Source organism: Vespula vulgaris, chromosome 9 (genome assembly GCF_905475345.1).
Source record: "Vespula vulgaris chromosome 9, iyVesVulg1.1, whole genome shotgun sequence".
Taxonomy (NCBI): domain Eukaryota; kingdom Metazoa; phylum Arthropoda; class Insecta; order Hymenoptera; family Vespidae; genus Vespula; species Vespula vulgaris.
Window position 1 is genome coordinate 3,986,660 of NC_066594.1, and position 24,510 is coordinate 4,011,169.

General features: G+C 33.0%; 6 protein-coding genes across 10 annotated transcripts; 1 reads left to right on the forward strand and 5 right to left on the reverse strand.

Moving 5' to 3' along the window:
* Positions 1–111: 111 nt before the first annotated feature.
* On the forward strand, positions 112–2,839 carry LOC127066208 (uncharacterized). The gene is made up of 4 exons (XM_050999635.1): positions 112–657; positions 735–855; positions 1,006–1,352; positions 1,448–2,839. Exons 1-4 carry the CDS (start codon positions 283–285, stop codon positions 2,837–2,839), a joined length of 2,235 nt encoding a protein of 744 aa, XP_050855592.1. The 5' UTR covers positions 112–282.
* On the reverse strand, positions 912–10,037 carry LOC127066428 (uncharacterized protein KIAA0513). 4 transcript variants are annotated; one of them, XM_051000189.1, is made up of 10 exons: positions 9,894–10,037; positions 7,200–7,467; positions 6,449–6,738; positions 6,267–6,308; positions 5,399–5,500; positions 5,153–5,313; positions 4,630–4,816; positions 4,341–4,563; positions 4,179–4,273; positions 912–4,040 (listed from the first exon to the last, which is right to left on the reverse strand). In XM_051000189.1, the coding sequence occupies exons 2-10, from the start codon at positions 7,460–7,462 to the stop codon at positions 3,976–3,978; spliced, it is 1,428 nt and encodes a 475-aa protein (XP_050856146.1). In that variant the 5' UTR covers positions 7,463–7,467; positions 9,894–10,037; the 3' UTR covers positions 912–3,975. The 4 variants fall into 4 exon arrangements, with proteins under 4 accessions (XP_050856146.1, XP_050856147.1, XP_050856148.1 ...); XM_051000190.1 differs by having other exon boundaries at positions 7,200–7,464; positions 9,894–10,034; XM_051000191.1 differs by lacking the exon at positions 6,267–6,308.
* LOC127066413 (maltase 1-like) lies at positions 9,665–13,175 on the reverse strand. Of its 2 annotated transcripts, XR_007782387.1 has the most exons (9): positions 12,968–13,175; positions 12,693–12,880; positions 12,329–12,598; positions 12,012–12,254; positions 11,755–11,940; positions 11,418–11,673; positions 10,970–11,327; positions 10,756–10,888; positions 9,665–10,303 (listed from the first exon to the last, which is right to left on the reverse strand). XR_007782387.1 is itself a non-coding variant. In XM_051000153.1 (8 exons), the coding sequence occupies exons 1-8, from the start codon at positions 13,161–13,163 to the stop codon at positions 10,819–10,821; spliced, it is 1,767 nt and encodes a 588-aa protein (XP_050856110.1). In that variant the 5' UTR covers positions 13,164–13,175; the 3' UTR covers positions 10,551–10,818. The 2 variants fall into 2 exon arrangements, 1 of the variants encoding a protein (XP_050856110.1); XM_051000153.1 differs by lacking the exon at positions 9,665–10,303 and having other exon boundaries at positions 10,551–10,888.
* Positions 13,176–14,126: 951 nt separating this feature from the next.
* On the reverse strand, positions 14,127–16,770 carry LOC127066419 (maltase 1-like). Its single transcript, XM_051000162.1, has 8 exons — positions 16,584–16,770; positions 16,318–16,505; positions 15,953–16,222; positions 15,636–15,878; positions 15,379–15,564; positions 15,045–15,300; positions 14,601–14,958; positions 14,127–14,518 (listed from the first exon to the last, which is right to left on the reverse strand). The coding sequence occupies exons 1-8, from the start codon at positions 16,738–16,740 to the stop codon at positions 14,449–14,451; spliced, it is 1,728 nt and encodes a 575-aa protein (XP_050856119.1). The 5' UTR covers positions 16,741–16,770; the 3' UTR covers positions 14,127–14,448.
* Positions 16,771–18,276: 1,506 nt separating this feature from the next.
* LOC127066416 (maltase 1-like) lies at positions 18,277–21,358 on the reverse strand. Its single transcript, XM_051000159.1, has 8 exons — positions 20,978–21,358; positions 20,714–20,901; positions 20,362–20,631; positions 20,045–20,287; positions 19,790–19,975; positions 19,434–19,689; positions 18,990–19,347; positions 18,277–18,908 (listed from the first exon to the last, which is right to left on the reverse strand). Exons 1-8 carry the CDS (start codon positions 21,147–21,149, stop codon positions 18,839–18,841), a joined length of 1,743 nt encoding a protein of 580 aa, XP_050856116.1. The 5' UTR covers positions 21,150–21,358; the 3' UTR covers positions 18,277–18,838.
* Positions 21,359–21,920: 562 nt separating this feature from the next.
* LOC127066417 (maltase 1-like) lies at positions 21,921–24,476 on the reverse strand. Its single transcript, XM_051000160.1, has 8 exons — positions 24,143–24,476; positions 23,870–24,057; positions 23,520–23,789; positions 23,203–23,445; positions 22,946–23,131; positions 22,609–22,864; positions 22,167–22,524; positions 21,921–22,043 (listed from the first exon to the last, which is right to left on the reverse strand). Exons 1-8 carry the CDS (start codon positions 24,297–24,299, stop codon positions 21,968–21,970), a joined length of 1,734 nt encoding a protein of 577 aa, XP_050856117.1. The 5' UTR covers positions 24,300–24,476; the 3' UTR covers positions 21,921–21,967.
* Positions 24,477–24,510: the final 34 nt, after the last annotated feature.

Here is a 24,510-nt window from a genome sequence, read left to right on the forward strand (position 1 = left end):
TTATTATTATAACGTAGACATGTACGTACGCGAACATAACCGACGTAATTTGTTGTTTTCGCGACGATTAAATTAAAATTATACTTTAAATTTATACTCTATTCTCTAAACTTTTACGAAGTTGTGAATCATGCATTGTGATATTATTCTATAGCCTAACTTGTATATTATTACTAAAGCAACATTACAAATATTATGTAATGCTACGTGACTTTCCATTTTTACTTCAACATTTCTATATTTATCTTCATCTCTTCATATTGAACATTGTAATAAAATATTATGAAATCGAAGAATTTACGGTTTACATTTGTTACAACTACCATATTATATCTATTAAAATACTACACGGTAATTTTGAAGGGTCGATCGTCAAGATCGTCCCGTTTCTTTTACTGTTCTACGATTGGTAATCGTTTAGTTGGTATCCAATTGAAATCATTTGATCGATCGTTTCTCTTCGCTCTCCTTTGCAACTTTCAATATTTTCGTGTAGTAGAAGGAAATCAAGCGAAGAGATCGAATCGGGATCGATGTAGAAGCCTCGAGAACACGGAGAAGCCGAGTATGATTGGTAAGGTTGAATATTTGGAAAAATATTCGGTGGCACCACCACCTAGCAGAGACTACTATGGCCTTAAAATTCTTCAAAACGAGGTGTCAGCGATGATCTTCAAAGATTTTCTCAGCTATATAACCTCTCATTTTGTTTTCGTTTTACTTCTTCCCCTTAGGTGATACTCTATATCTGGAAAATATCTCACGGACCTCACAAGACGCCGATTTCTCGTTGCACCAAGTTTTTTGAATTCGATCAGGACAAATCTTTGCAGGAAGATATAAGTCGATCTTTCGGTATGATTCAAATCCATATTTAGGAGTCTAACCAAAATGATTTTTTTCATTGATAATTCAAGAAAAACGATCTTTCTTTATTAAGTACAATTTCATGCTGCTTTTTTTACTTTTTTTTTCTTTTTTTTTTTTTTCTTTACAACGAGACAGGTGAGCACGTCGTAAATTACGTTAAAAGTATCGCAGAAGGAAAAGGGAATACGCTTTTGACGTTACCACGATCTTCGATCAGTAAAATCGTTGAATTTCTAAAGTTTAAAGATATCGTCAATTTATCTTCTTTGTCACGCATTGCGAACGTAGTAAGTAATCGATGCGATTCGCGAAAGGAAATTTTCAATGACTTATTAACGATCAGGTCTTTAGCGATAATTTTATCTGGGAAGCTTTATATAGAAGGCACAAGAGGTTTAATATTCGTAGAGAGGAAAGAGAATACGCTATGGCTTATGGTTGGAAACAAGCTTTCAAAGAAAAACAAATGGCGATTTCTGCCGGACTAAATAAAGTATGGACAATTTTTATTAGGCGAGTGATAACAATCGTATATATTATACAATATGTGGATTTTATGATTTCAATACTTTCATAGATACCAGGATCGACGACCAAATATGAAAATTTGAAAATGCAGCATCGATTGACTAAATCCATAAGCGGACCATTAAAAACTGTATCCAAAGCATCAAGTTCGTCTATGAGCAGCGAGACTGTAACACCCTTGCAAATTACTCAGAAAAATGCAGAGACGAATTTAACGAAATCATTTAGAAATAATAAGATCGATAACTCCGCTAAAATGATTCAAATGGACAAGAAAATAAATACAAACATCAAGAAGGTCAATAACGCGAAAGTAAATAAAACTCAAAATGTAAAGGGTGTAAAAAAAGAAAAATCGAATGTACGGAAAATAGAATCGAAGCACGACGTTCGTGAATCATTTTCTGATTCGATGACGGTCACTCAAAAAAATAGTACAATGCAACGAAATAAGAAATCTGTTATCACCGCGAAAAATACTAATATGACTATGGATATAACGGGGAAAGGTAAATTCGGTGATTCGAAAAAGAATGTACATAGTAAAAGTACTGCATCGATAATAAAATCGAACGACGGGGTTTCGATTGGTCAACAAATTAAAAACAAATCTCGACCTAAAAATAAAACCAAGGGAAAAGTATTAACACAAGATAATCCGATGATTTTAAGTACTGATAGATCTTTTTTGGACGAATCGTTGGTCATGAAGAATGAAAATTTCGAGTTGGCTTATCTGATAGAGGAAAGTCTAAAGAGAATTCGTAGTCCTAGGACAGTATTCGATTACGATTTCAGTTATCTCAATAATTCGAAAACTTCCTCTGATCCAACGAAAAAGATAGAGGAAACTCGTAAAACAATAAGTACGATGAAAGATTCGAAGCGAGATCAAAGTAATACAAAACTCGATCGTTTATCGGAAAATTCTGATTCCATGACTACATTATCGAATGATTCTATGATCGACAATATTAAGGCGAATGAATCGGATCGTTCTATGAATAAAATTCCAATGAAAGAAAAAAATAAATCCTGGGATTCGAAAATGACTGCATTATCGAATGATTCTATGATCGACAATGTTAAGGCAAATGAATCGGATCGTTCTGCGAATAAGATTCCAATGAGAGAAAAAAACAAATCTTGGAATTCGAAAATTATTATTGATCGAAACGAGACGATTGAACGTGACACCGATTTTAATAAAAATTCGCCTAAAAAAAGTCCAAAAATAATAGATAAAATGGATAAGAAATATTCTATCCCTAAAGAAGTTTTAAATAATATGGATATAATGAAGTCTTTGAGATCCAGTAATCCAATGATTAGATCAACCACGACATCCGGGAAAAATGTCCCGGCGACTGCTACAAACCGATTTGCCTTGAAAAAGAGTTTGAATGAGTTGCGCAAGGATCAAATAATGCAACACAATTAAAAGGACGTATTCATCCGATCCAACGATACACGAGTATGGTAAATGATACGATAACTCGTATGGTGCAACACAACACAAAAATGTAGAAATCTTCATCCAAACGAAAAATTCTTATTCGTCGTAAATATCTCGTATCATTCTGACAATGAATTATGTGTCTATAAATGATCACGATTTGATGATATGTCTTTAAATACATAAGTTTTCGTATAACATCGTATTTACATTGTCACTATTTTGAAAATAAAATTTAGCTTTAACATTAGCGGAGTAAATTGGTTTTAAAATATTTTCGTTCCTTTCTGACCTCATATTCCTAATCTCTTTTTGAAAATGCCTGTTATATGTTATATGTAATGTTTAAAAACATATTATTCCATTAAGTATATATAATACAACAATTCTCTAATTACTACGTCAACTAATAGCAATCGTATGTACTTCCCACGATTATTTCAGTTTCATATATTTTTGTAAATTTATATGAGATGAATCATTTCGTTTATAAATAACAATACGAATTTTATCAAACAATACGAATATTGACGAGTAACCGAGATTAGAACCTCAAATTTTATTGTCATTATTAAGCCTGACTCTATTAGTATATTTATGCCGTTTGGAGAAAACGAAATGATTGTTTTTTTTGTATAATTATTATTTAAAATGCATATAATTATTATTTATATGCATATTAATTAATAAGTATTGTCAACGTAAAAATGAAATTTGTGCTTTATCATAAATTGCATAACATTCAAAGTGTACAATCAAAGATTCGTCGTCGTATATCACGAACGTTAATACAATTGCATTTGCTATGGTAAATTTTTGAACACACGTTTCATTTTTAGCTTTATGAATTACCGTTATAATACATAATATCTCGAATACTTTCATCACAATCGCTTTTACCCTTATACACATGAAAAATTGACAATACCTCTCACTGTATTCGATATCAAGATATCACGTGGTATCCACTTTTTAGATATATTTTTAAATTTTAATTGACGATATCGCAATTCGCATCCTTGTTTCATTGACGATTATAGATTTATACAGTGTCGTTTTCTCATCATTCTATATGATAATTTGATAAGTAAAAATTCATAAAATTATCACAAGAAATGAAACTACCGCCATGGTTCGGTTTCATTATACATCCTTTCTATATTATCTCGTAGCATTTTTTCTTGATCTGCAATGAAAGAGATATTTTAAAATATATCACATAAAATTTCATTAATTGAAAAATATAACGTAAGTATATAAAAAATATCAGTTAGTAATAAAAAGAGATACAATGAAAAGAGGTACAATGTTAGACTGTGTTTACCTCTTGTTAAATTTGCAATCACGCACTGTTTTCTGAGAAACTCCAAACAAAGGGCACGGGATAGACCGAAGGCGTGCATGTTACAGGTAAAGGTACTAAAAGAACGTAATAAAATACAATGATCGAAAACTTTCTCGATACTGATCGACTTTTAATACATACCCTAATTGTCCGAAGACTATATTAGCTTGAAATTTTCTGTCTTCTGTCGCAATCGCTTCCTGATCGAGAGACTTTGGCCTTGGTGGTACCGGCCTTAAGGCTCTTTCACATTGCACAGCATCGAAAAAAGCTGCAGTCCAAAACCTCATTGATGTCCAGATTGGTTGAACGCGTAAATGCGTGTAGAGATACTCTCGATATGGTTCCAAGCCTGGTACCTCGACTAATTGAAAATAAAACAACGATGAAACTTTCGTAATATCGATTTACTTTATTCACAAATACTAACCCTCATGATAAAAGGTAAAACACATGTTCATAAGATTTTTGGCTGGCGCAAAATCGTCAGCTTCGTGACATTCGAAAAGTGCCACGGCGAAATGTTGAGCGAGCGAGTAAAATGAAGCTTCTGTTACGCACGCACGTGCTCTTCTCGCATTAACCACTCTGGAGAACCATATCCTACCGGATTCCGTCTACAAATTTATTCGTTTCATTAATAACGATATTATCGATGTCTATATACATAGAATTATTTATAAATAGATAACTAATAGACTGAACGTAATTAGACGAGAATAAACTCAAAAAGAAGTAAATAGATAGACTGCTCCATTCTTTTTTTCTTTTTTAGTAAAACCTAAAACGTTTCATCATCGTCACAACATTTTCTATTTGTCAAACGTACATATCTACCATATACAAATGTATACATGTATAATATTATACATATTTACATGTATATAATGATTAATAAGTGATAATATGTCTTATATATGTACAATGTATACGTATGGAAATATTTTACGTACAAGGACCATTTGACCGAAATTGGCCTTTTGTTCTTGATCTATGGTATTCGGAGCCTCGAAAAGCAAAGGGACAAAAGTTTTCATAAAATCAGCAGCTGCCTCTTCCGATTGACTGTCAGCTGATAAACTAGATGCCCAAGATTGAACGGAACTAGAGGAACCTGAGAAAATAACATCAATGATTAAAATGCTGAACAAAAAAGATTAAATTTCCTAAAATCGTACCTTTATATCTAATATATTTACCTGATCTTTGCCAAAATCTACGTCCATCCATGTTCGAATCTAAACTGGTGCTCGGGCCGTAACCATCCTGATCGCTGGTCGAATCGCTGCTACAAGGCATATCTGAAATAATATTCTACTAACCATCACCCTTGTATATGAGCAATCCATTATTGTTTAGAATACACGTCGAAAGCGTTTATACGGCTAGTCGAGTCGCAAGGTCTGTTCGTATCAATTACGATAATAAATCCAGTCTAGCGAATCCCGCAATAAAACGACAAGACGAGAACACGATCTCTATAGGGTATAACTAAAAAAAGATAAGGACGTTCAGACGGTGCTAATACACGTATTATAATTCAATACGGCTAACTAGATGTGCATTTTAACTAGCACATTTTTGTTACGGGGTTACATTACAACACTACGTATTTTTTTTACTGCTTTCCTTGGCCACCTTCTACCTACCAGCGTGACCTTAGGTAATTATTATGGCGTACAAATTTTCTACGATAACTTATCCGAAACATTAACTTTTCCTGATGTTACAAATTATCTTTATTTCTTCTTCTTCTCCTTCTTCTCCTTCTTCTTCTTTTTCTTTCTCCCTCAAAGACATTTCTCTTTTTAGAGGAAGCACCAGACGACAAGTACACAAAGACACGAAGGGAAAAGTCAAGTGCTGAGAAGCACATAGATAAGCGGATAACAGTGTAGAGTCTTTTATTAAAGAAACATGAAATATCGGGGAAGTGGAAAGGGGGAAACTACGATTTCACTAATTGCACCTACGTAACGTTAACAGAGACGCGGTGAGATGTTCCGCGTAAGAAAAACCTGGCGTGGCGTTACACAAAAAAGGGGTGGCACACTAACGTCTATTTACCTAACCGAAAAATGACCGTCTGATAGCGGGTCGGGGCCCTTGCTTTATTGGAAAAGAAAGAAAAAATAAGATATAGAGTTTATTATTATTGTCCTCAAAGAATGATGAATATATCATAGCACATATTTTGTCATAGGAAAATTATTTGAATTGTACTATATATTATTGATATGTTTATTTACCTGCTTTATAATTCAATTTCTCATAAGGATCAGGTCCGGTAGCTTTGATATCCTTTTCCTGAAGTGGTTCTATACTCTCTTGGCTATCTCTGTCTGGACTGTTGTCCTCGTACTCGTTAGATTTCTCTTCTCGTCTCTTACGCGAGGTTGATCTTGATGAAGCTATCTCCTCATACGTCATTCCACGTGGATACTTCCTCGAAATTCTCGACAAGCTGGCACTACCTTGTCGCTCCAATTTATGCCTCGCCATTGCTTCGTAATCCTCATATGACAAGCCTGCACCGAATCTAAAAATGAATATTCCAATATTGTTCCGGTTCATTTATCTCTATCGTGACAACTTAAACGGATATAAACGTGCTTCGAGACATAACAACAGTAAGCATTATTGCGGAAAAATAATTATTTAAAAATAATAATATAATTGTTAAACAATTTATTATTGGCATTGATTAATGTAATGCTACGAAGTAATGTTATAATGACAAAAAATACCGCATTTTTTAATCTACACATCGTTATGACGGGTTTCAAGAAAAATTAAAAGATACAAAATTAATTGCGGTAAATCTAATATTAAATTATTTTGATATCTACAAACTTTCGTAAGATAAAAATATGATTTATTTGTTTTCGTTGAAATATTATCTTAGGTAGCTCAAGTTTGGCTAGCTTATATTTATTCGTATACTTTCTCATTGAGAATAAGTGCTAGAAAGAGCAAAGAAGAGAAAAGTTCTCGACTCGCCTTGGAAGTCTCAATTTTCTACGCGCCAAGTGCTCCTCTTCTTTCACTGGTTGATGGGGGGGTGACGAGGGAGTTGAGGACGGTGTTGTCAACTCATTCTCTTCTAAACTATTACTCAATGCTGATCCTATTCTATTCCCTAAGCCTTGAAGGTATTCGCCGCTACCTCCTAAAGCGGATCTTACAGTTCTGAGAGCTCCTCGAGTTCGACCAATTAAAGAGTCTCCTGCCGAGGATGGCAAAGCCGTTGTAACGTCCACCATATCTTCTAACGCAAAATTATTTAAATAAACTTTTTATAAAGAAGTAAAAATAGAAAGGAAGAATTGTCAAAATTTAAGATATTTCAAAACATACAAACGCATCGTATTTAATTATTATAAATTCATCAAAAAATTATATCGGTTGTACCTAATTGTTTAAAAATATTTCCAACACGGATAGAAACGAATTTCATTTACAAATTTTTTGTCATTATATGATATTGTTTATTTAGTTCATATATTTATCATTAAATGATGTTTGTATTATATACATAGTAATAAGAAAAAATTTATAATTAAAAAAAATGACTGATTTAGATGATCCATACACATTTCACAACTTTTCTTTAAGAGAACTTTAAGCGCGAAGAACCATTTTAAGATATCTTCTCATCGATATCGTTCGATATTCGAACACATTTTATACCACTAGAAATATGATTAAATATATGTGGGTAAAAAAAAACAATTTAAGATAAAAAATAAAATAAATATAAATGCGCATTGTACTCGTTAATATATGTATACAGGTATATAGGTCATCTCACTTGGTTGTCTATGGGAATACACTCACGAGTTTAAACCTACGCATATCCATAGATAAGCCGGAAAATTTGAATGAAAGGAATTTTTAATGTCGGCACTCCAGTATGAATAGTAGAATACGTGACATAAGAATATAAAATTCATGATTTAATGAAAAATCTCAAAGACTATTTTATAGGACGATAGATTTAATGAAAACAGCTTGTCATGCATTTACAATATGTAAGGAATATGAAAAATTGCGTACGAGGAGTATGTTGAATATCGATCGATTTATCAATAAAACAAACTTAGATACCGAACATCATACTACGAACATTCTTAAGCGTATTTGTTCAAAGTCGACTAGTGAATTAAGCATAACTACTTCGAACTACGTAAGTAGATATATCTAGACCTAGAAAATAGGTAAGTATATTATTATTTGCATTATTGAAATATCCCTAATAAAAAGTTAATAATATCGAAATTTTCTTTCCGGATATTTTGTCTTTGAATTTGCAAATGTAATTACCGAATGAATATAAATTCTTTTTATTTTTTATTATTGTACACAGTATTGTTAACGGGAATGATCAATGTTATCATAAAATTATAGAATCCTATCGTTTGACAATTTTTCTTTCTATCATATTTATATTAATCTCAGTAAGATTTGCCAAAAAAAGAGGGAGAGAAAGAGGGAGAGAGAGAGAGTAAAACGATCTTTCATATAATAAAATTATGTAAATAATTATGCAATGTGAAATTTTTAATTTAAAAATTCATTAAATCAACCAGACGCGATCTGGCTTTATGAAATCATTCACGGATATATATTATAATCACCGCGGATATCCTTTCGCGATAACATTATTAATGAGTTATCGTCGAAAATGTTATACGATTTTAACCGAATGATATTCATTTTTAATTCTATTTAGGAAAAATTAAATTATATATCTTAATAAGGAACTACTATATAGGAGAGAGAAAGAGAGAGAAAAAGAGAGAGAGAGAGAGAGAGAGAGAGAGAGAAAGAAAGAAAATGAGAGAAGAACAAATACATGGAATGGCACTTAAACTTTAAATTATTGATTTTACCTGCATTTATATATCGAACATTTGAAGCGATAAGATAGTTAAATTAGTAGAGAAGCGCTCGTTACCAAGAATAATGCAAATGTTCGAATTAGTATGAAAGAAGCATATGTCTATTGATCATGAAAAACATATTGACAATCGAAAAAACGTCTATTTTCTTTTCCCTTGAAATCATTTATCATAGGTATACGATAAGGCTAACATTATATTTTACAACACAATGTCCTTGAAATATTTGCCTCATTGTGTATAAAATGGTAAAGATAAACAATAATTACTGGTCGATTAATGTAAAAAAATATAACAAATGATTTGAACCAAAAATATTAATCATTTGGAAAAAAACCTTGGTATTCCGTGCTTCCTTAGTTCTGATTCAGAATAATGAAAGACTGCAATATGATCAAATGATCGATTAAAGCTAGCAATAAATAAAGAAGTCATGCGATAAGATACCAGTAAAGTAAAGTGCATTGACTCGTAGTCAAAGATTATATGTAACTAAACGCATCGTCGGAAAACACAAATAACCGCAATGCAGCTCTATCCATGTATATAACATTCTTTTCATCATGCGGGTCGTCGCAAAATGTACCTCAGGTTTTTGGTTTCTTTTTTCTTTTTCTTTTCTTTTGTATTATATTAGTCTTTTATACAATTGTTCATCTTTTTTTTCAAAATGATTCTCTTGCCTAACGCAATCGATATTAATATGAAATAAAACATAAAGACGATTATAGTAACGTAAAAGCTGTGCTCTCGATAACATATGTAATGTCAAGAAAAAATATAATGTACATACCCTTTATTATTAATATTTATACTTTCAACGTGACACTTTTATCTTTTCTTAACACCTTATACAAATAATCGTAATCGATAAAACTCGATCACATCTTCGAGTTTCGTTTAAAAACGCACCAAGAAACACTGACGGACTTACGTAAATATTTAAATCAACGTTAGTCTATGTCTTATCCGCGTTTAAAAGCGCGATTTTAAACAAAACTACTGTACAGAATATATCAACGAATTAAATTTCGGAAACTAACTGTTTTGTCAATGAAATATGACAAATCGTTAAAGTAACTTTCGAACAGAAAGCTCCGTTGATTTGCGCCACGCTAAGTGTTGCAGCTGCTTACGTTTCTTTCAATACAGCTCGCGTTACGCTTCCCACATATGATCCGATTAAGCCATGCGCATGCGTTTCTAGCGATCAATAATACTTCGTTTACCAGCACGTAAAGAAACTACTAGGGACATCGAGTGGAATTTTTAATCTTTATTGAATAACAGTCGATAATATATCAACTGGTGGTAAAGAATCTTATCACTAAAAATAAAAATTCCTAGATAAACCTAGTGTATCTATATCGTTTCAATTTATAAATTGTTTTTCAAAAATAAAAAAATAGTGAATCTTGAAAGAAAATGTTTCAATAAAGAACAAACGTAATAAATATTCATCAAATAATATATTTAAGAAATAAGACTTCGTAGTATTCCAGTGTATTCGTTATCCCGGAATAATGGAGATAAAATGTATAAATAAAAATTATGAAATTTCGATGGAAGATCCGTAAAAGGATTTAATAGGCAGATTTTTAATTTTGTTTATAATATTAAGAGAATATTAAATAAGTTTAAGTCGTTCAAGTTACCCGTAGTTATGCAGAATTTTCCATTATATCTCCAAATCCTACTGCAATTTATCGAAAACGAATCTAATTCTTAGATGATACGACTGCTCCTTGGAATGGTGGAAGGTTTAAATTGTTCCAATATGGTTTATGTCTGGAAATAGAAATATATGATTTGAATTAAATCACGTTCTTTTTTCTACGAGTGTCAATGTCGTAAAGAAAACATTATTACCTCTCCTCATAATAGCCATCGGCTTCGACATATGTCTCATTGTACAGTGTCATATATTTGTTCAACTCTACGAAAATATCTAACACTGGAGAGAAACTCATAAAGAAAGTTACTGATTCTCCAGGGATTTCTCGATTAATAACTAACATTTCGCAGTTGTAACAAAAATGAGTGTTGAATTTTACTACATTCATTCTCAAATTACCTTCTTGAAGAGCACGCGATGAGTTACGCAATTGAATCAAAGATCGATATACCTTATAAACTGACGGACCTACGATATTCTTCTGATTTTCCAAATTCAATAGTTTATAACTTTCATGAACAGGAAGCCACGTACGATTACCTTTACTGAATCCTGCCAATCAATAAATACATAATAATTTTTCATATAATATTTTGATAATATTGACATGTTGATATTTTTAGTATTCGTTTGTCTATTTACCAGCATTTGTGCTATTGTCCCATTGGAAAGGTGTGCGATTTGGATCGCGAGATCGGCTTTGATACTTATCCTTTCCTGCATTACAAGCCTGCGGATCTTGTGTATCCTCCCAAGATATGTCATTCTTGTCAGACATTCCAATTTCTTCTCCGTAATAAGTGACGGCAACGCCAGGCAAAATCATTGGTAACATAGTCATCTGGACAGCCCTTTTTGGATAACGTGAGGCAGTACGACTTCGATCGTGATTTCCCAACTGAAAGCAAGGAATTATAATTACGAAATAATTGTTAACAACCATTAATAATAATTACTTTACCGAAGACCAACAACTTACCACCCAATTGGCACTTCCAGTACTTGGAGTGTGAGCCATCCATGTCTCGATGATTCTCTTAAAATCGGTCGCGCTCGAATTGTGGTTCACGTCAGTGATCAGTTTGAAATTAAATGGTATGTGAGAACCGTACTCGTAATACTTCGTAGTATTTTCTAGAGAAGTATAAGCCTCGGTCATCATCACCTAAATAATACAAAAACAATGATTAATTAATATTGAAAGAAATTTTAATGATCCTTCGTAAGAATCCATACCTTCTCATCCTCGTTATTGGCATCGGAATAATCATCGAGAATGTTTCTCCAGCTTTGTACCAGTTCATAGGTTCGTGGATCATCTTTGGTATAAATGTGGTTCAAATAAGTGTAATCACGATCGGTAGCACTTGGATCCGAACTTCTAGGTTCATCACGGAGATCTTCTATTTCGAAAAGATGCGGAACGGCGTCTATTCGAAAACCGTCTACGCCTTTACGTAGCCAAAATCGAATGACCTCCTGGAAAATATAAAATCATGAAATTCGACAAATTCCATTAGAGATCCATCTTTCGATTCGATAATCGCACTAACTTCCATCTCGGCTCGCACTTCTGGATGACTGTAATTCAAGTCTGGTTGCCTGTACTCGAATTGATGGAAATACCATTCCTTCAAGGTTGCATTGTATGTCCACGCAGGTCCACTGAACACACTGATCCAATTGTTCGGTGGCGTCACTCCATCATCCTTTCGGCCCTTTCTCCAAATATAATAATCCTTATATTTTTCCTCCCCGGCGAGATACTTTTGGAACCATTCGTGCTTGTCGGATGTATGATTTGGTACGAGATCAAGAATTACCTGCGAAATTAAACCAAAAATGGGATCGAGGAAACGGCCATGAGATTAACTGAAAGGAGTTTATGAAAACAATTAAAGACAGAGATCGCCTCACTTTTAATCCAAGTTTCTTCGATTTGGCCACCAATGTCTCGAAATCCTGCATGGTACCAAACTCTGGATGTATGGCTTTGAAATCTGATATGTCGTAACCAAAATCTATCATTGGACTCGCATAAATAGGTGAAAGCCATATTCCTCGAACTCCAGCGTCGACAAAATGTTCCAATTTCGATGTAATACCTTTTTCGTTACCAGCACATTAGTGTTAGACAAGTAAAATTATTGGAGATTTCAACGGCAATGAAATGAAATCGAAATGATGCTTACCTTTTAGATCGCCGATTCCATCATCATTGGAATCCATGAAACTCCGTGGATAAATTTGATAAAATACGGCGTTCCTCCACCATCCCTTGTTTTTGATCTCGCCATGGACGAGACCAGTAGCGAGCAAGAGTGAACAAAAGCAAACCGTGCGAAACATCTTCGCATCTGTTGTGCAGTAATGCCCGTAATGTTTCATATAAATATAATCCTAAAATATAAAAATTTATGATACGTTATCTCTCTAAGTTTACACTATTAATAAGATCTCATTACTTTTTTATTGATACATGCTGAATTTTATCAGGAAAAAGATTGGCGTAGTATTTATTCCAAGAAATGGAAATTTTTCTGTTGTATAAAAAAATTTACTATCACATATGTATATCGAATTTTTTTTAAATCCCACCGGAAATGTGAAGTTCCACCGAGAAAAAAGAAAAATCTATAAAAAATTATTAATTGTTTTATCGGATATCTTTTCTTGATTAAAAGAATCCTGATAATATTCCTGAACAACACATTGTAAATATCTTACATTTTACTAGTATCTAGATTATAAGAATTGTATCAGAATATTTCATGTTTAAGTACTTATAGACAAAATTAGTGCAATTAGCTATTTCTAATTCTAACTTAATTATCCTATAGAATAAAAAATTACTATTATTGAACGAATGATAAACTATAATGGATATTATAAAATTTATAAAAGTGTAGAAACAAAAGCACGAACTTTATTATTTAAAGACAAACAAAGATATAACAGATTCCAGAAAAAAATTCGGATAGAGAGATTATCAACGCGTATTTATGTAAATTAACCAATTCAGTTGCAAAGCAATTATACTATTACGTCATTACAAGATTGTATTCCGAGAGATTAAAATTGAAGATTTGATAAATGAAAATGTTTAATTAAAGTCACATTGTATCTTTATAAAAACATATATCATCGTGATAGTAATATGTTTACAGAAGTATATTAATTGCATCGAATCACAATCAATATCGACACAGCAAAATAGATATAGCATTAAATATGATATAGATATAGCATAATAAAGAAAAAATATGCAAAGAGCAGTAACATTGAAATAATTACATTTATTATACCAGTTAAACTAACCATTAAGATATAAACATTAATTTATGATATTAATTAAATGTATTTTGAAATTTTATTCTTTTCTTTCTTTTTTACAGGAAATTTACATGAAATTTAATTAAATGCATATTTTCCATTGCTACCTATACTTCTTAATATTCTCTAAATTCAACAAAATATAGATATTAAAAAAAATTACATTTTATCTATATTCGGCATTGCAATCACACATGCTTCAAGCGGAAGGTGAATGGATTCCAATTCGATTACAAAATTAAAAAAATATTAGATAAAATCGCATCATGAAAATTACTAGAATTTATGTAAAATCTTCCACTATATTTCCAAATCCTATTGTCATTTGTCGAATATGAATCTAATTTCTAGATGATACGACAAAGCCCTGCCAAGGTGGAAGGACTACTTGCAAGAAACGCGGTACATGTCTGAAAATAGAAATATATGGTTTGAAATTAATACATTTTCATTTTTTACAAATATCAATAGAGTCAAAAAAAAAATTATTACCTCGCGGTAAAAAAGGGGCAGACTTCGACGTAAGTATTCTTGTAAAGTGTCATGTGTTTTTTCAAGTCTACGAGAAGGCTAACCACTGGAGAGAAACTCATAAAAAGAGTCACTGTCTCTCCGGGAACTTCTCGACTGATTGCTAATATTTCACAGTTGTTACAAAAATGTGTCTGCAATTTCAGCACCTTAATTTTCAGATTTCCTTCCTGAAGGGCGCGGGACGAATTGCGCAATTGAATCAAAGATCGATATGCCTTATAAAGTGTTTGCTGTATGCTGCTCTTTTGATTTTCCAAATTCAATAATTTATAATTTTCATGAACCGGAAGCCACGTTCGATTACCTTTGCTGAATCCTAGAGATCAATAAATTCGTAAAACGTTTTTATGTGATATTTCGATAAAATTAAAAAAAACTCTTAGTATTCATTCATCTAATCACCCGCATTTTTACTACTGTCCCACTGGAAAGGAGTGCGATTTGGATCACGAGATTGACTTTTATATTTATTCTTCCCGGCGTTACAAGCTTGAGGATCTTGCGTGTCCTCCCAAGATATGTCACTTTTGTCAACCATTCCGATTTCTTCTCCATAATAAGTTACGGCCACGCCAGGTAAGATCATCGGTAGCATAGTCATTTGAAAATCTCTTTTTGGATAACGTGATGCAGTACGACTTCGATCGTGATTTCCTAACTGAATATAATAAATATAAATTATGAAATAATTACTACCGATTAATAATAGTTAATTTACCAAGGACCGACGACTTACCACCCAATTGGCACTAGCAGTGCTCGGAGTGTGAGCCATCCACGCTTCAATGATTCTCTTAAAATCGGAAGCGCTCGAATTCTGATTCACGTCGGTGATCAGTTTGAAATTGAATGGTATGTGAGAACCGTACTCGTAATATTTCGTAGTATTTTCTAGAGAAGTATAAGCTTCGGTCATCATCACCTAAAGAATACAAAATCAATGATCAATAAATATTGGAAGAAATTTTAATAGTCTTTCGTAACAATCGATACCTTCTCATCCTCGTTATTGGCATCGGAATACTCATCAAGAACCTTTCTCCAGCTTCTTACAAGTTCATAGGTTCGAGGATCATCTTTGGTATAAATATGATCCAAGTAAGTGTAATCACGAGTCGTAGCGCTTGGATCGGAACTTCTGGGTTCATCAAGGAGATCATTTCTCTCGTAGAGGTGTGGAACGGCATCTATACGAAAACCGTCTACGCCTTTACGTAGCCAAAATCGAATGACGTCCTGGAAAATATAAAATCATGAAACTTGACCAATTCAATTAGAGATCCATCTTTCGATTCGATAGTCGCACTAACTTCCATCTCGGCTCGAACTTTTGGATTATTGTAATTCAAGTCTGGTTGCCTATACTCGAATTGATGGAAATACCATTCCTTTAAGGTTGCATTGTACGTCCACGCAGGACCACTGAACACACTGATCCAATTGTTCGGTGGCGTCACTCCATCATTCTTTCGTCCCTTTCTCCAAATATAATAATCCTTATATTTTTTCTCCCCGGCGAGATACTTTTGGAACCACTCGTGCTTGTCGGATGTATGATTTGGTACGAGATCGAGAACTACCTGCGTAATTAAACCGAAAGTGCGATCGGGAAAACAGCCATGAGATGAATAGAAAGAATAATTATAAAAACAATTAAAGACAGAGATCGCCTCACTTTTAATCCAAGTTTTTTCGATTTCGCCACCAATGTCTCGAAATCTTTCATCGTACCAAACTCTGGATGTATAGCTTTGAAATCAGATATGTCGTAACCAAAATCTACCATTGGACTCGCATAAATAGGTGAAAGCCATATTCCTCGAACTCCAGCATCGACGAAATGTTCCAATTTCGATGTAATACCTTTTTTACAGCAGCACGTTAGTGTTATGCAGATGAAATTATTCAATATTTCAGAAACAAACTTAAAATGATTCCTACCTTTCAAATCACCGACTCCATCGTTACCTGAGTCCATGAAACTCCGTGGATAAATTTGATAGAACACGGCATTCTTCCACCATCCCTTATTTTTGATCTCGCCATGGACGAAACCAGTAGCGAGCAAGATAGTACAAAATAAAAATTCGCGTAACATTTTCGTCTCTGTATTTCAAAATCCGATGATGTTTTATATAAATATACTCCTAAATTGTAAAAAATTTATGATACGTTATCTCATTAAGTTTAAGCTATCAATAAGATCTCCTGACTTTTTAATTGATACGTGCTGCATTTTATCACGAAAAAATTAGAGTATATATTTACTGATGGATAAAGATTAAATTTTTTGGTTACATAATAAAATCACTTACATATATAAATCGATGCTTTTTTGATTGTTAGTGAAAATGACAGAAGAGAGGAACAATTTTTAAAAATCCTCGATATTGTCGGATATCTTATCTTCTCTTGATTAAAAGAATCTTGATAATATTTCTGAACAACACGTTGTAAATACTTATGAATTTACTATTATCTGCAGTATGAGATTTAAATCAAAATATCTGAATCATTTTTTTTTCAATAACCATTCATACGTTAATATGGCATAGTTCGATTTGAATATATTTCCAATGAATTTAATCATAAATCATTTAAATATATCATCATTGCATCGAAGTTAGTTGATTATCCTATATAAAAGCTATTCTTATTGAACAAACGAAAAAGTACGATGGAAACAATATAATTTACGATAAAATAGAAACCAAAGTCCAAACTCTATTATTTAACTGCAAATGAAGACATAAATAATCTTAGAAAAAAATTCAGATACAGTGATTATCAGAAGTCGAAGCTAATGGAGTATGCGATTGACTAGACCACGTCTACTAGAAAAGTGATAAATATGGGTGGGCGATACACTATGGGAAGGAACAAGTAGTACAGATGCGTTACAATTAATAGTGTTATGTTGTCCGGCGGAAAATCAAGTTTTATGAGCAAGTAATAGCCGTAGAAATGGCCACAGCGGACATAGCTCTAATCTTTTCCTTTAGCCTTGGGATGAGGTGGTGTGAAACTTCACGCAAGTTCATTCTTTGATCTTGTCTTTCGAATATAGTGATTATTGAATAAAGTATAATAGTATACAAAGGATAATAGTGGTGATGACGATGTTGTGCCGGTCCAGCTATATGGGAATTGGGGATGGACATAGCTCAATTAGCCGAATTCTCTGTAAGTGGCATTTCATCTGGATATAATGGATTAGTTATCATCACCCTATGGGTCTTCATAAACAGTAACCTCAATGTAGCGAGCCCAGAATCCGTATTACTTACGATATACTAAAATGTAATTATAAATCATGTAAGGCAAGTACTACGAGGCGAATAGATACATATTTCAATGTGTCTCGAAAATCTTTTTTGTTTAATTTTAACAAAATATTAAAGAACTTACATTTTTCAATACTAATGATACTTCAGTCGATAAATAGATTAGATAGATCTCTAGAATAATTTTTTAACGAAATACGTGAAGAAAATTGATTCGAATTCGCAGTTATATCTTATATTTGAATCAACCAATTGAGTTACAATGCAATCATATCATTACGCAATTACAAGCATTGACTTTAAGATTGTATACGCGAGATTAACAATTGAGGATTCGATAAATAAAAATGTTTAATTAAAATCATGTTTTATCTTTATAAAGACATGTATTATCGCGATAAGAATATGTTTACAGAAGTATATTAATTACATGCAATCACAATCGATATCGATACAGCAAAATAGATATAGCATTAAAGAAAAATTAGACATACAACAATAATATTGAAATAATCACATTTATTATATTAGTTAAACAAACCATTAAGTTATGATATCAAATTAATTTATGATATTAACCGAATGTATTTTGAAATTTTATTCTTTCTTTATTATTTCTTAATTTTATTTTTTTTTTTTACATGAAATTTACATGAAATTTAATTAAATGCATACTATCTATGCTTCTCAGTATTTTCTAAATTTAACAAAACATAGATATTAGAAAAGATCATATTTTATTCATATCCTCCACTGCAATCACACATGCTTCAAGCGGAAAGTGAATAGATTCCATTTTCGACTACAAACTTAAAAAAATATTAGATAAAATTGTATCATGGAAATTACTATTATTTATGCAAAATCTTCTATTATATTTCAAAATACTATTGCAATTTATCGATTATGAATCTACTTTCTAGACGATACGACTACCCCCTGCCAAGGTTGAAGGTTGACTTGGTTGAAAATTGGTTTATATCTAAAAATAGAAATATGATTTGATATTAATACATTTTCATTTTCTATGAGTGAATGAATGCTGAAAAGAAAAAATTATTACCTGTTCGTACGATAGGCATCGATTTCGACATATGTATGACTGTAAAGTGTCATATGTTTATTCAAATTTACGGGAAGGGTAACCACTGGAGAAAAACTCATGAAAAGTGTTATTGTCTCTCCTGGTACTTCTCGGCTGATAGCTAAAAATTCGCAATTATAACAATAATCTGTTTTGAGTTTTACCACCTTCATTTTCAATGCCCCATGCTGGAGAGCGTGCGATGATTTTCGCAATTGAATCAAAGATCGATATGCCTTATAAAGTGATTGTTGTGTAGTGTTCTTTCGATTTTGCAAATTGATTACTTTATAATTTTCATGTACTGGAAGCCACGTTCGGTTAGCTCTGCTGAATCCTACCGACCAATAAATTCATAATATCATTTTAGATGATAAGGAATAATCAAATCGACAAACTTTTAGTGTCCATTTCTCTATTCACCAGCATTTTTACTATTATCCCATTGAAAAGGTGTACGATTTGGATCGCGAGATCGACTTTGATATTTATCCTTTCCGGCATTACAAGCCTGCGGATCTTGCGTATCTTCCCAAGATATATCACTCTTGTCCACCATTCCGATTTCTTCTCCATAATAAGTCACGGCAACACCAGGCAAAATCATTGGTAGCATAGTCATTTGAAAATCCCTCTTTGGATAACGTGATGCGGTACGACTTCGATCGTGATTTCCTAACTGAAAGTAATGAATTCTTTATTAATTACGAAATATGAATTATAAAATAATTATTAATAACAATTAATAATAGTTACTCTATCGAAGACCAACGACTTACAACCCAATTGGCACTTGCAGTGTTTGGAGTGTGAGCCATCCATGCCTCGATGATTCTCATAAAATCAGACGCGCTCGAATTATGATTTACGTCAGTGATCAGTTTGAAATTGAATGGTATGTGAGAACCGTAATCGTAATATTTCGTAGTATTTTCTAGAGAAGTATAAGCTTCGGTCATCATCACCTAACGAATATCCGAAAAAAGATTAACAAACTGAAAGAAATTTTAATGATCTTTCGTAAGAATCGATACCTTCTCATCCTCGTTATTGGCATCGGAATAATCATCAAGAACCTTTCTCCAGCTTTTTACAAGTTCGTAGGTTCGAGGATCATCTTTAGTGTAAATGTGGTCCAAGTAAGTGTAATCACGATCGGTAGCGCTTGGATCCGAACTTCTGGGTTCATCACGGAGATCATCCCTCTCGAAGAGATGTGGAACGGCATCTATACGAAAACCGTCCACGCCTTTACGTAACCAAAATCGAATGACGTCCTAAAAAATATAAAATCATGAAACTCGATGAATTTAATAAGAGATCCATCTTTCGATTCGATAATCGCACTAACTTCCATCTCGGCTCGCACTTCTGGGTTACTATAATTCAAGTCTGGTTGCCTGTACTCGAACTGATGGAAATACCATTCCTTCAAGGTTGCATTGTACGTCCATGCAGGACCACTGAACAAGCTGATCCAATTGTTCGGTGGTGTCACTCCATCATCCTTTCGACCTTTTTTCCAAATATAATAATCCTTATATTTTTTCTCCCCAGCGAGATACTTTTGGAACCATTCGTGCTTGTCGGATGTATGATTTGGTACGAGATCGAGAATTATCTGTGAAATGATAACAAAACTGAGATCGAAGATATAGCCGTGGAACTGATTTAAAAATGTCTATCAAAAGAATTAGCTTCACTTTTAATCCATGTCGTTTCGATTGTGCTACCAATATCTCGAAATCCTGCATCGTACCAAACTCTGGATGTATTGCTTTGAAATCTGATATGTCGTAACCAAAATCTATCATTGGACTCGCATAAATAGGTGAAAGCCATATTCCTTGAATTCCTGCGTCGACGAAATGTTCCAATTTCGATGAAATACCTTTTTTAATGCGAGTGCAATTGATTACGTAATCGTAATTATTGGAGACTTCAACGATAAATAAAATAGTTTTTACCTTTCAAATCTCCGATTCCATCATCATCCGAATCCATGAAACTCCGTGGATAGATTTGATAGAATACAGCGTTCTTCCACCATCCCTTGTTTTTGATCTCGCCATTGACCAGACCAGTAGCGAAGAAAAAGGTACAAAGACAAAGTGCGTGTAACATGTTTGCGTCCGTCATGCAAAATCCGATGATGTTTCTTATAAATATACTTCCATAGTGTAGAAATTTATGATATGTTATCTTGCTATCTATAAGATCCCACTATATTTTAAATGATATGTGCTGCATTTTATCAGGAAAAGAGTTGGAGTGTATATTTATTCGAGGATAGAGATTGAATTTTTCTGTTACAGAATAACATTTACTATCATAAATCGAAGCTTTTTTGAATGCTTGTGAAAATGGCAGAAAAGAAAAACAATTTTGAAAAGTCCTCGATATTATCGGATATCTTATCTTTTCTTGATTAAAAAAATCTTGATAATATTCCTGAACATCACGTTGTAAATACTTATCATTTTACTATAATCACTAATACGAGATTTAAATCAAAGTATCTAAATCATTTTATTTTTCAATAACCATTCATACGTTAATATGGCACAATTCAATTTGAATATATTTCCAATGAATTTAATCATAAATCATTTAAATATATCATCGCTGCTTCGGAGAAAGTTGATTGTCCTGTAGAATAAGCATCTATTCTTGTCGAACGAATGATAAACTACAATGGAAACAATATGATTTACGATAATGTAGAAATTAAAGTCCAAACTCTATTATTTAAATGCAAATAATGATATAAATAATCTTAGAAAAAAATTTAGATACAGAGATTATCAGAAGTCGAAGCAAATGAAGTATGCGGTTGACTAGACTCTCGTCTACTATAGAACTGATAAATCGAGGTGGGCGACATTCTATAAAGGGAACAAATAATAAATATTTATGGAAAATCTATTATATTTCCAAATGCTATCATAATTTTTCAATTATGGAACATTGCTAGATAATACGACTACTCCATCCCAAGGAGGAAGATTTACATACAATATTAACGGTTTATATCTGAAAATAGAAATATATAGTTTGAAAAAAATACATTATCATTTTCTACGAGTATTGTCCACGAGTATATAAAAAAATACATTATCATTCCACAAGTGTGAATGCAGTAAAAAAAAAATTTACCTCTTTAGACGAAAAGCGTCCACTTCGACGTATGTATAATCATAGAGTGTCATGTATTCTTTCAAGTTTATGAGAAGATTTAAAACTGGAGAGAAACTCATAAATAGAGTCACTGTCTCTCCGGGAACTTCTCGGCTGACAACTAATATTTCACAATTGTAACAATAATCCGTTTTGAGTTTCACCACTTTTATTTTCAATGTTCCTTCCTGAAGAGCGCGGGACGATTTTCGCAATTGAATCAAAGATCGATATGAGTTATAAAGCGATACTCGTGTGGGTACTTTTTGACCTTGCAAATTTAATACTTTGTAATTTTGATGTACCGGAAGCCACGTTCGATTACCTTTGCTGAATCCTAGTGATTAATATTTTCGTAAAACTGTCCTGTGTGATACTTTAATAAAATTAAGAAACTCATAGTATCCATTTAGCTACTCACCCGCATTTTTACTATTGTCCCATTGGAAAGGTGTACGATATGGATCGCGAGATCGACTTCGATACTTATCCTTTCCAGCATTACAACCTTGCGGATCTTGCGTATCTTCCCAAGAAATGTCACTCTTGTCATACATTCCAATTTCTTCTCCGTAATAAGTTACAGCAACGCCAGGCAAGACCATTAATAGCATAGTCATTTGCAAAGTCCTTCTTGGATAACGTGACACCATACGACTTCGATCGTGATTTCCTAACTGAATATAATAAATATTAATTACAAAATAATTACAGCCAATCATTAATAATAGTTACCATATCGAAAACTAACGACTTACCACCCAGTTGGCACTTGCAGTGCTTGGAGTGTGATCCATCCAGGCCTCGATAATTTTCTTAAAATCAGACGCGTTCGACTTGTGATTCACATCGGTAATTAGTTTGAAATTGAATGGAATGTGAGAACCATAATCATAATATTTCGTAGTATTTTCTAGAGAAGTATAAGCTTCGGTCATCATCACCTAAAGAATACAAAATCAATGATCAATTAATATTGGAAGAAATTTTAATAGTCTTTCATAAGAATCGATACCTTCTCATCCTCGTTATTGGCATCGGAATAGTCATCAAGAACCTTTCTCCAGCTTCTTACAAGTTCATAGGTTCGAGGATCATCTTTGGTATAAATATGATCCAAGTAAGTGTAATCACGAGTCGTAGCGCTTGGATCGGAACTTCTGGGTTCATCAAGGAGATCATTTCTCTCGTAGAGATGTGGAACCGCATCTATACGAAAACCGTCTATACCTTTACGTAGCCAAAATCGAATGATGTCCTGAAAAATATAAAATCATGAAACTCGATGAATTCAATAAGAGATCCATCTTTCGATTCGATAGTCGCACTAACTTCCATCTCGGCTCGCACTTCTGGATTATTGTAATTCAAATCTGGTTGCCTGTACTCGAATTGATGGAAATACCATTCCTTTAAGGTTGCATTGTATGTCCACGCAGGTCCACTGAACAAGCTGATCCAATTGTTCGGTGGTGTCACTCCATCATCCTTTCGTCCCTTTCTCCAAATATAATAATCCTTATATTTTTTCTCCCCGGCGAGGTACTTTTGGAACCATTCGTGTTTGTCGGATGTATGATTTGGTACAAGATCGAGAATTACCTGTGAAATGATAACAAAACTAAGATCGAATACAGCTGTGAAACTGATTTGAGAAAGTTTATCAAAACAATTAGCTTCACTTTTAATCCATGTCGTTTCGATTGCGCCACCAATGTCTCGAAATCCTCCATGGTACCAAACTCTGGATGTATGGCTTTGAAATCTGATATGTCGTAACCAAAATCTACCATTGGACTCGCATAAATAGGTGAAAGCCATATTCCTCGAACTCCAGCGTCGACGAAATGTTCCAATTTCGATGAAATACCTTTTGTCGCGAGCATAATAGTATTATGTAAGTGTAATTATTAGAGATTTCAACGGGAATGAAATGAAATTGAAATGATTCTTACCTTTTAGATCACCGACTCCATCGTCATTAGAATCCATGAAACTCCGTGGATAGATTTGATAAAATACAGCGTTCCTCCACCATCCTTTGTTTTTGATCTCGCCATTGACTAGACCAGTAGATAATAAGAAGAAACAGTAGCAAATTGCACGAAACATATTTACAACTACTATGTACTATTATCAATAATTCTTCATATAAATATACTGTTGAGGTTTAAAAATTTGTGATACGTTATCTCACTAAGTTTATGTTATCGAAAGATGTGATTACTTTTTAAAAGGTACTTGCTGCATTTTATTAAAAAAAATTTTTGCATAATATTTATATCAACAAATACTTAATTTATGGAAGAGTATTCATTCTTTT

What these genes read in the sequence shown, in the direction of transcription:
- LOC127066208 (XM_050999635.1), top strand. Translation starts at nt 283, where the DNA reads ATGAAATCGAAGAATTTACGGTTTACATTTGTTACAACTACCATATTA. An exon ending in TTAAAATTCTTCAAAACGAG is followed by an intron (nt 658 to 734) that starts GTGTCAGCGATG and finishes TCTTCCCCTTAG; the next exon opens with GTGATACTCTATATCTGGAA. An exon ending in AGATATAAGTCGATCTTTCG is followed by an intron (nt 856 to 1,005) that starts GTATGATTCAAA and finishes ACAACGAGACAG; the next exon opens with GTGAGCACGTCGTAAATTAC.
- LOC127066428 (XM_051000189.1), bottom strand. Translation starts at nt 7,462, where the DNA reads ATGGTGGACGTTACAACGGCTTTGCCATCCTCGGCAGGAGACTCTTTA. An exon ending in GACGGTCATTTTTCGGTTAG is followed by an intron (nt 5,501 to 6,266) that starts GTAAATAGACGT and finishes ATATTATTTCAG; the next exon opens with ATATGCCTTGTAGCAGCGAT. An exon ending in TAGATTTTGGCAAAGATCAG is followed by an intron (nt 5,314 to 5,398) that starts GTAAATATATTA and finishes TTATTTTCTCAG; the next exon opens with GTTCCTCTAGTTCCGTTCAA.
- LOC127066413 (XM_051000153.1), bottom strand. Translation starts at nt 13,163, where the DNA reads ATGAAACATTACGGGCATTACTGCACAACAGATGCGAAGATGTTTCGC. An exon ending in CTGGAAGTGCCAATTGGGTG is followed by an intron (nt 11,674 to 11,754) that starts GTAAGTTGTTGG and finishes CCTTGCTTTCAG; the next exon opens with TTGGGAAATCACGATCGAAG. An exon ending in GGACAATAGCACAAATGCTG is followed by an intron (nt 11,328 to 11,417) that starts GTAAATAGACAA and finishes ATTGATTGGCAG; the next exon opens with GATTCAGTAAAGGTAATCGT.
- LOC127066419 (XM_051000162.1), bottom strand. Translation starts at nt 16,740, where the DNA reads ATGTTACGCGAATTTTTATTTTGTACTATCTTGCTCGCTACTGGTTTC. An exon ending in AAGTTCGAGCCGAGATGGAA is followed by an intron (nt 15,879 to 15,952) that starts GTTAGTGCGACT and finishes TATATTTTCCAG; the next exon opens with GACGTCATTCGATTTTGGCT. An exon ending in TGCCCCTTTTTTACCGCGAG is followed by an intron (nt 14,519 to 14,600) that starts GTAATAATTTTT and finishes TTCTATTTTCAG; the next exon opens with ACATGTACCGCGTTTCTTGC.
- LOC127066416 (XM_051000159.1), bottom strand. Translation starts at nt 21,149, where the DNA reads ATGACGGACGCAAACATGTTACACGCACTTTGTCTTTGTACCTTTTTC. An exon ending in TGGAATCGGAGATTTGAAAG is followed by an intron (nt 20,902 to 20,977) that starts GTAAAAACTATT and finishes GCATTAAAAAAG; the next exon opens with GTATTTCATCGAAATTGGAA. An exon ending in CGAAACGACATGGATTAAAA is followed by an intron (nt 20,632 to 20,713) that starts GTGAAGCTAATT and finishes ATCATTTCACAG; the next exon opens with ATAATTCTCGATCTCGTACC.
- LOC127066417 (XM_051000160.1), bottom strand. Translation starts at nt 24,299, where the DNA reads ATGTTTCGTGCAATTTGCTACTGTTTCTTCTTATTATCTACTGGTCTA. An exon ending in TGGAGTCGGTGATCTAAAAG is followed by an intron (nt 24,058 to 24,142) that starts GTAAGAATCATT and finishes TCGCGACAAAAG; the next exon opens with GTATTTCATCGAAATTGGAA. An exon ending in CTGCAAGTGCCAACTGGGTG is followed by an intron (nt 22,865 to 22,945) that starts GTAAGTCGTTAG and finishes TATTATATTCAG; the next exon opens with TTAGGAAATCACGATCGAAG.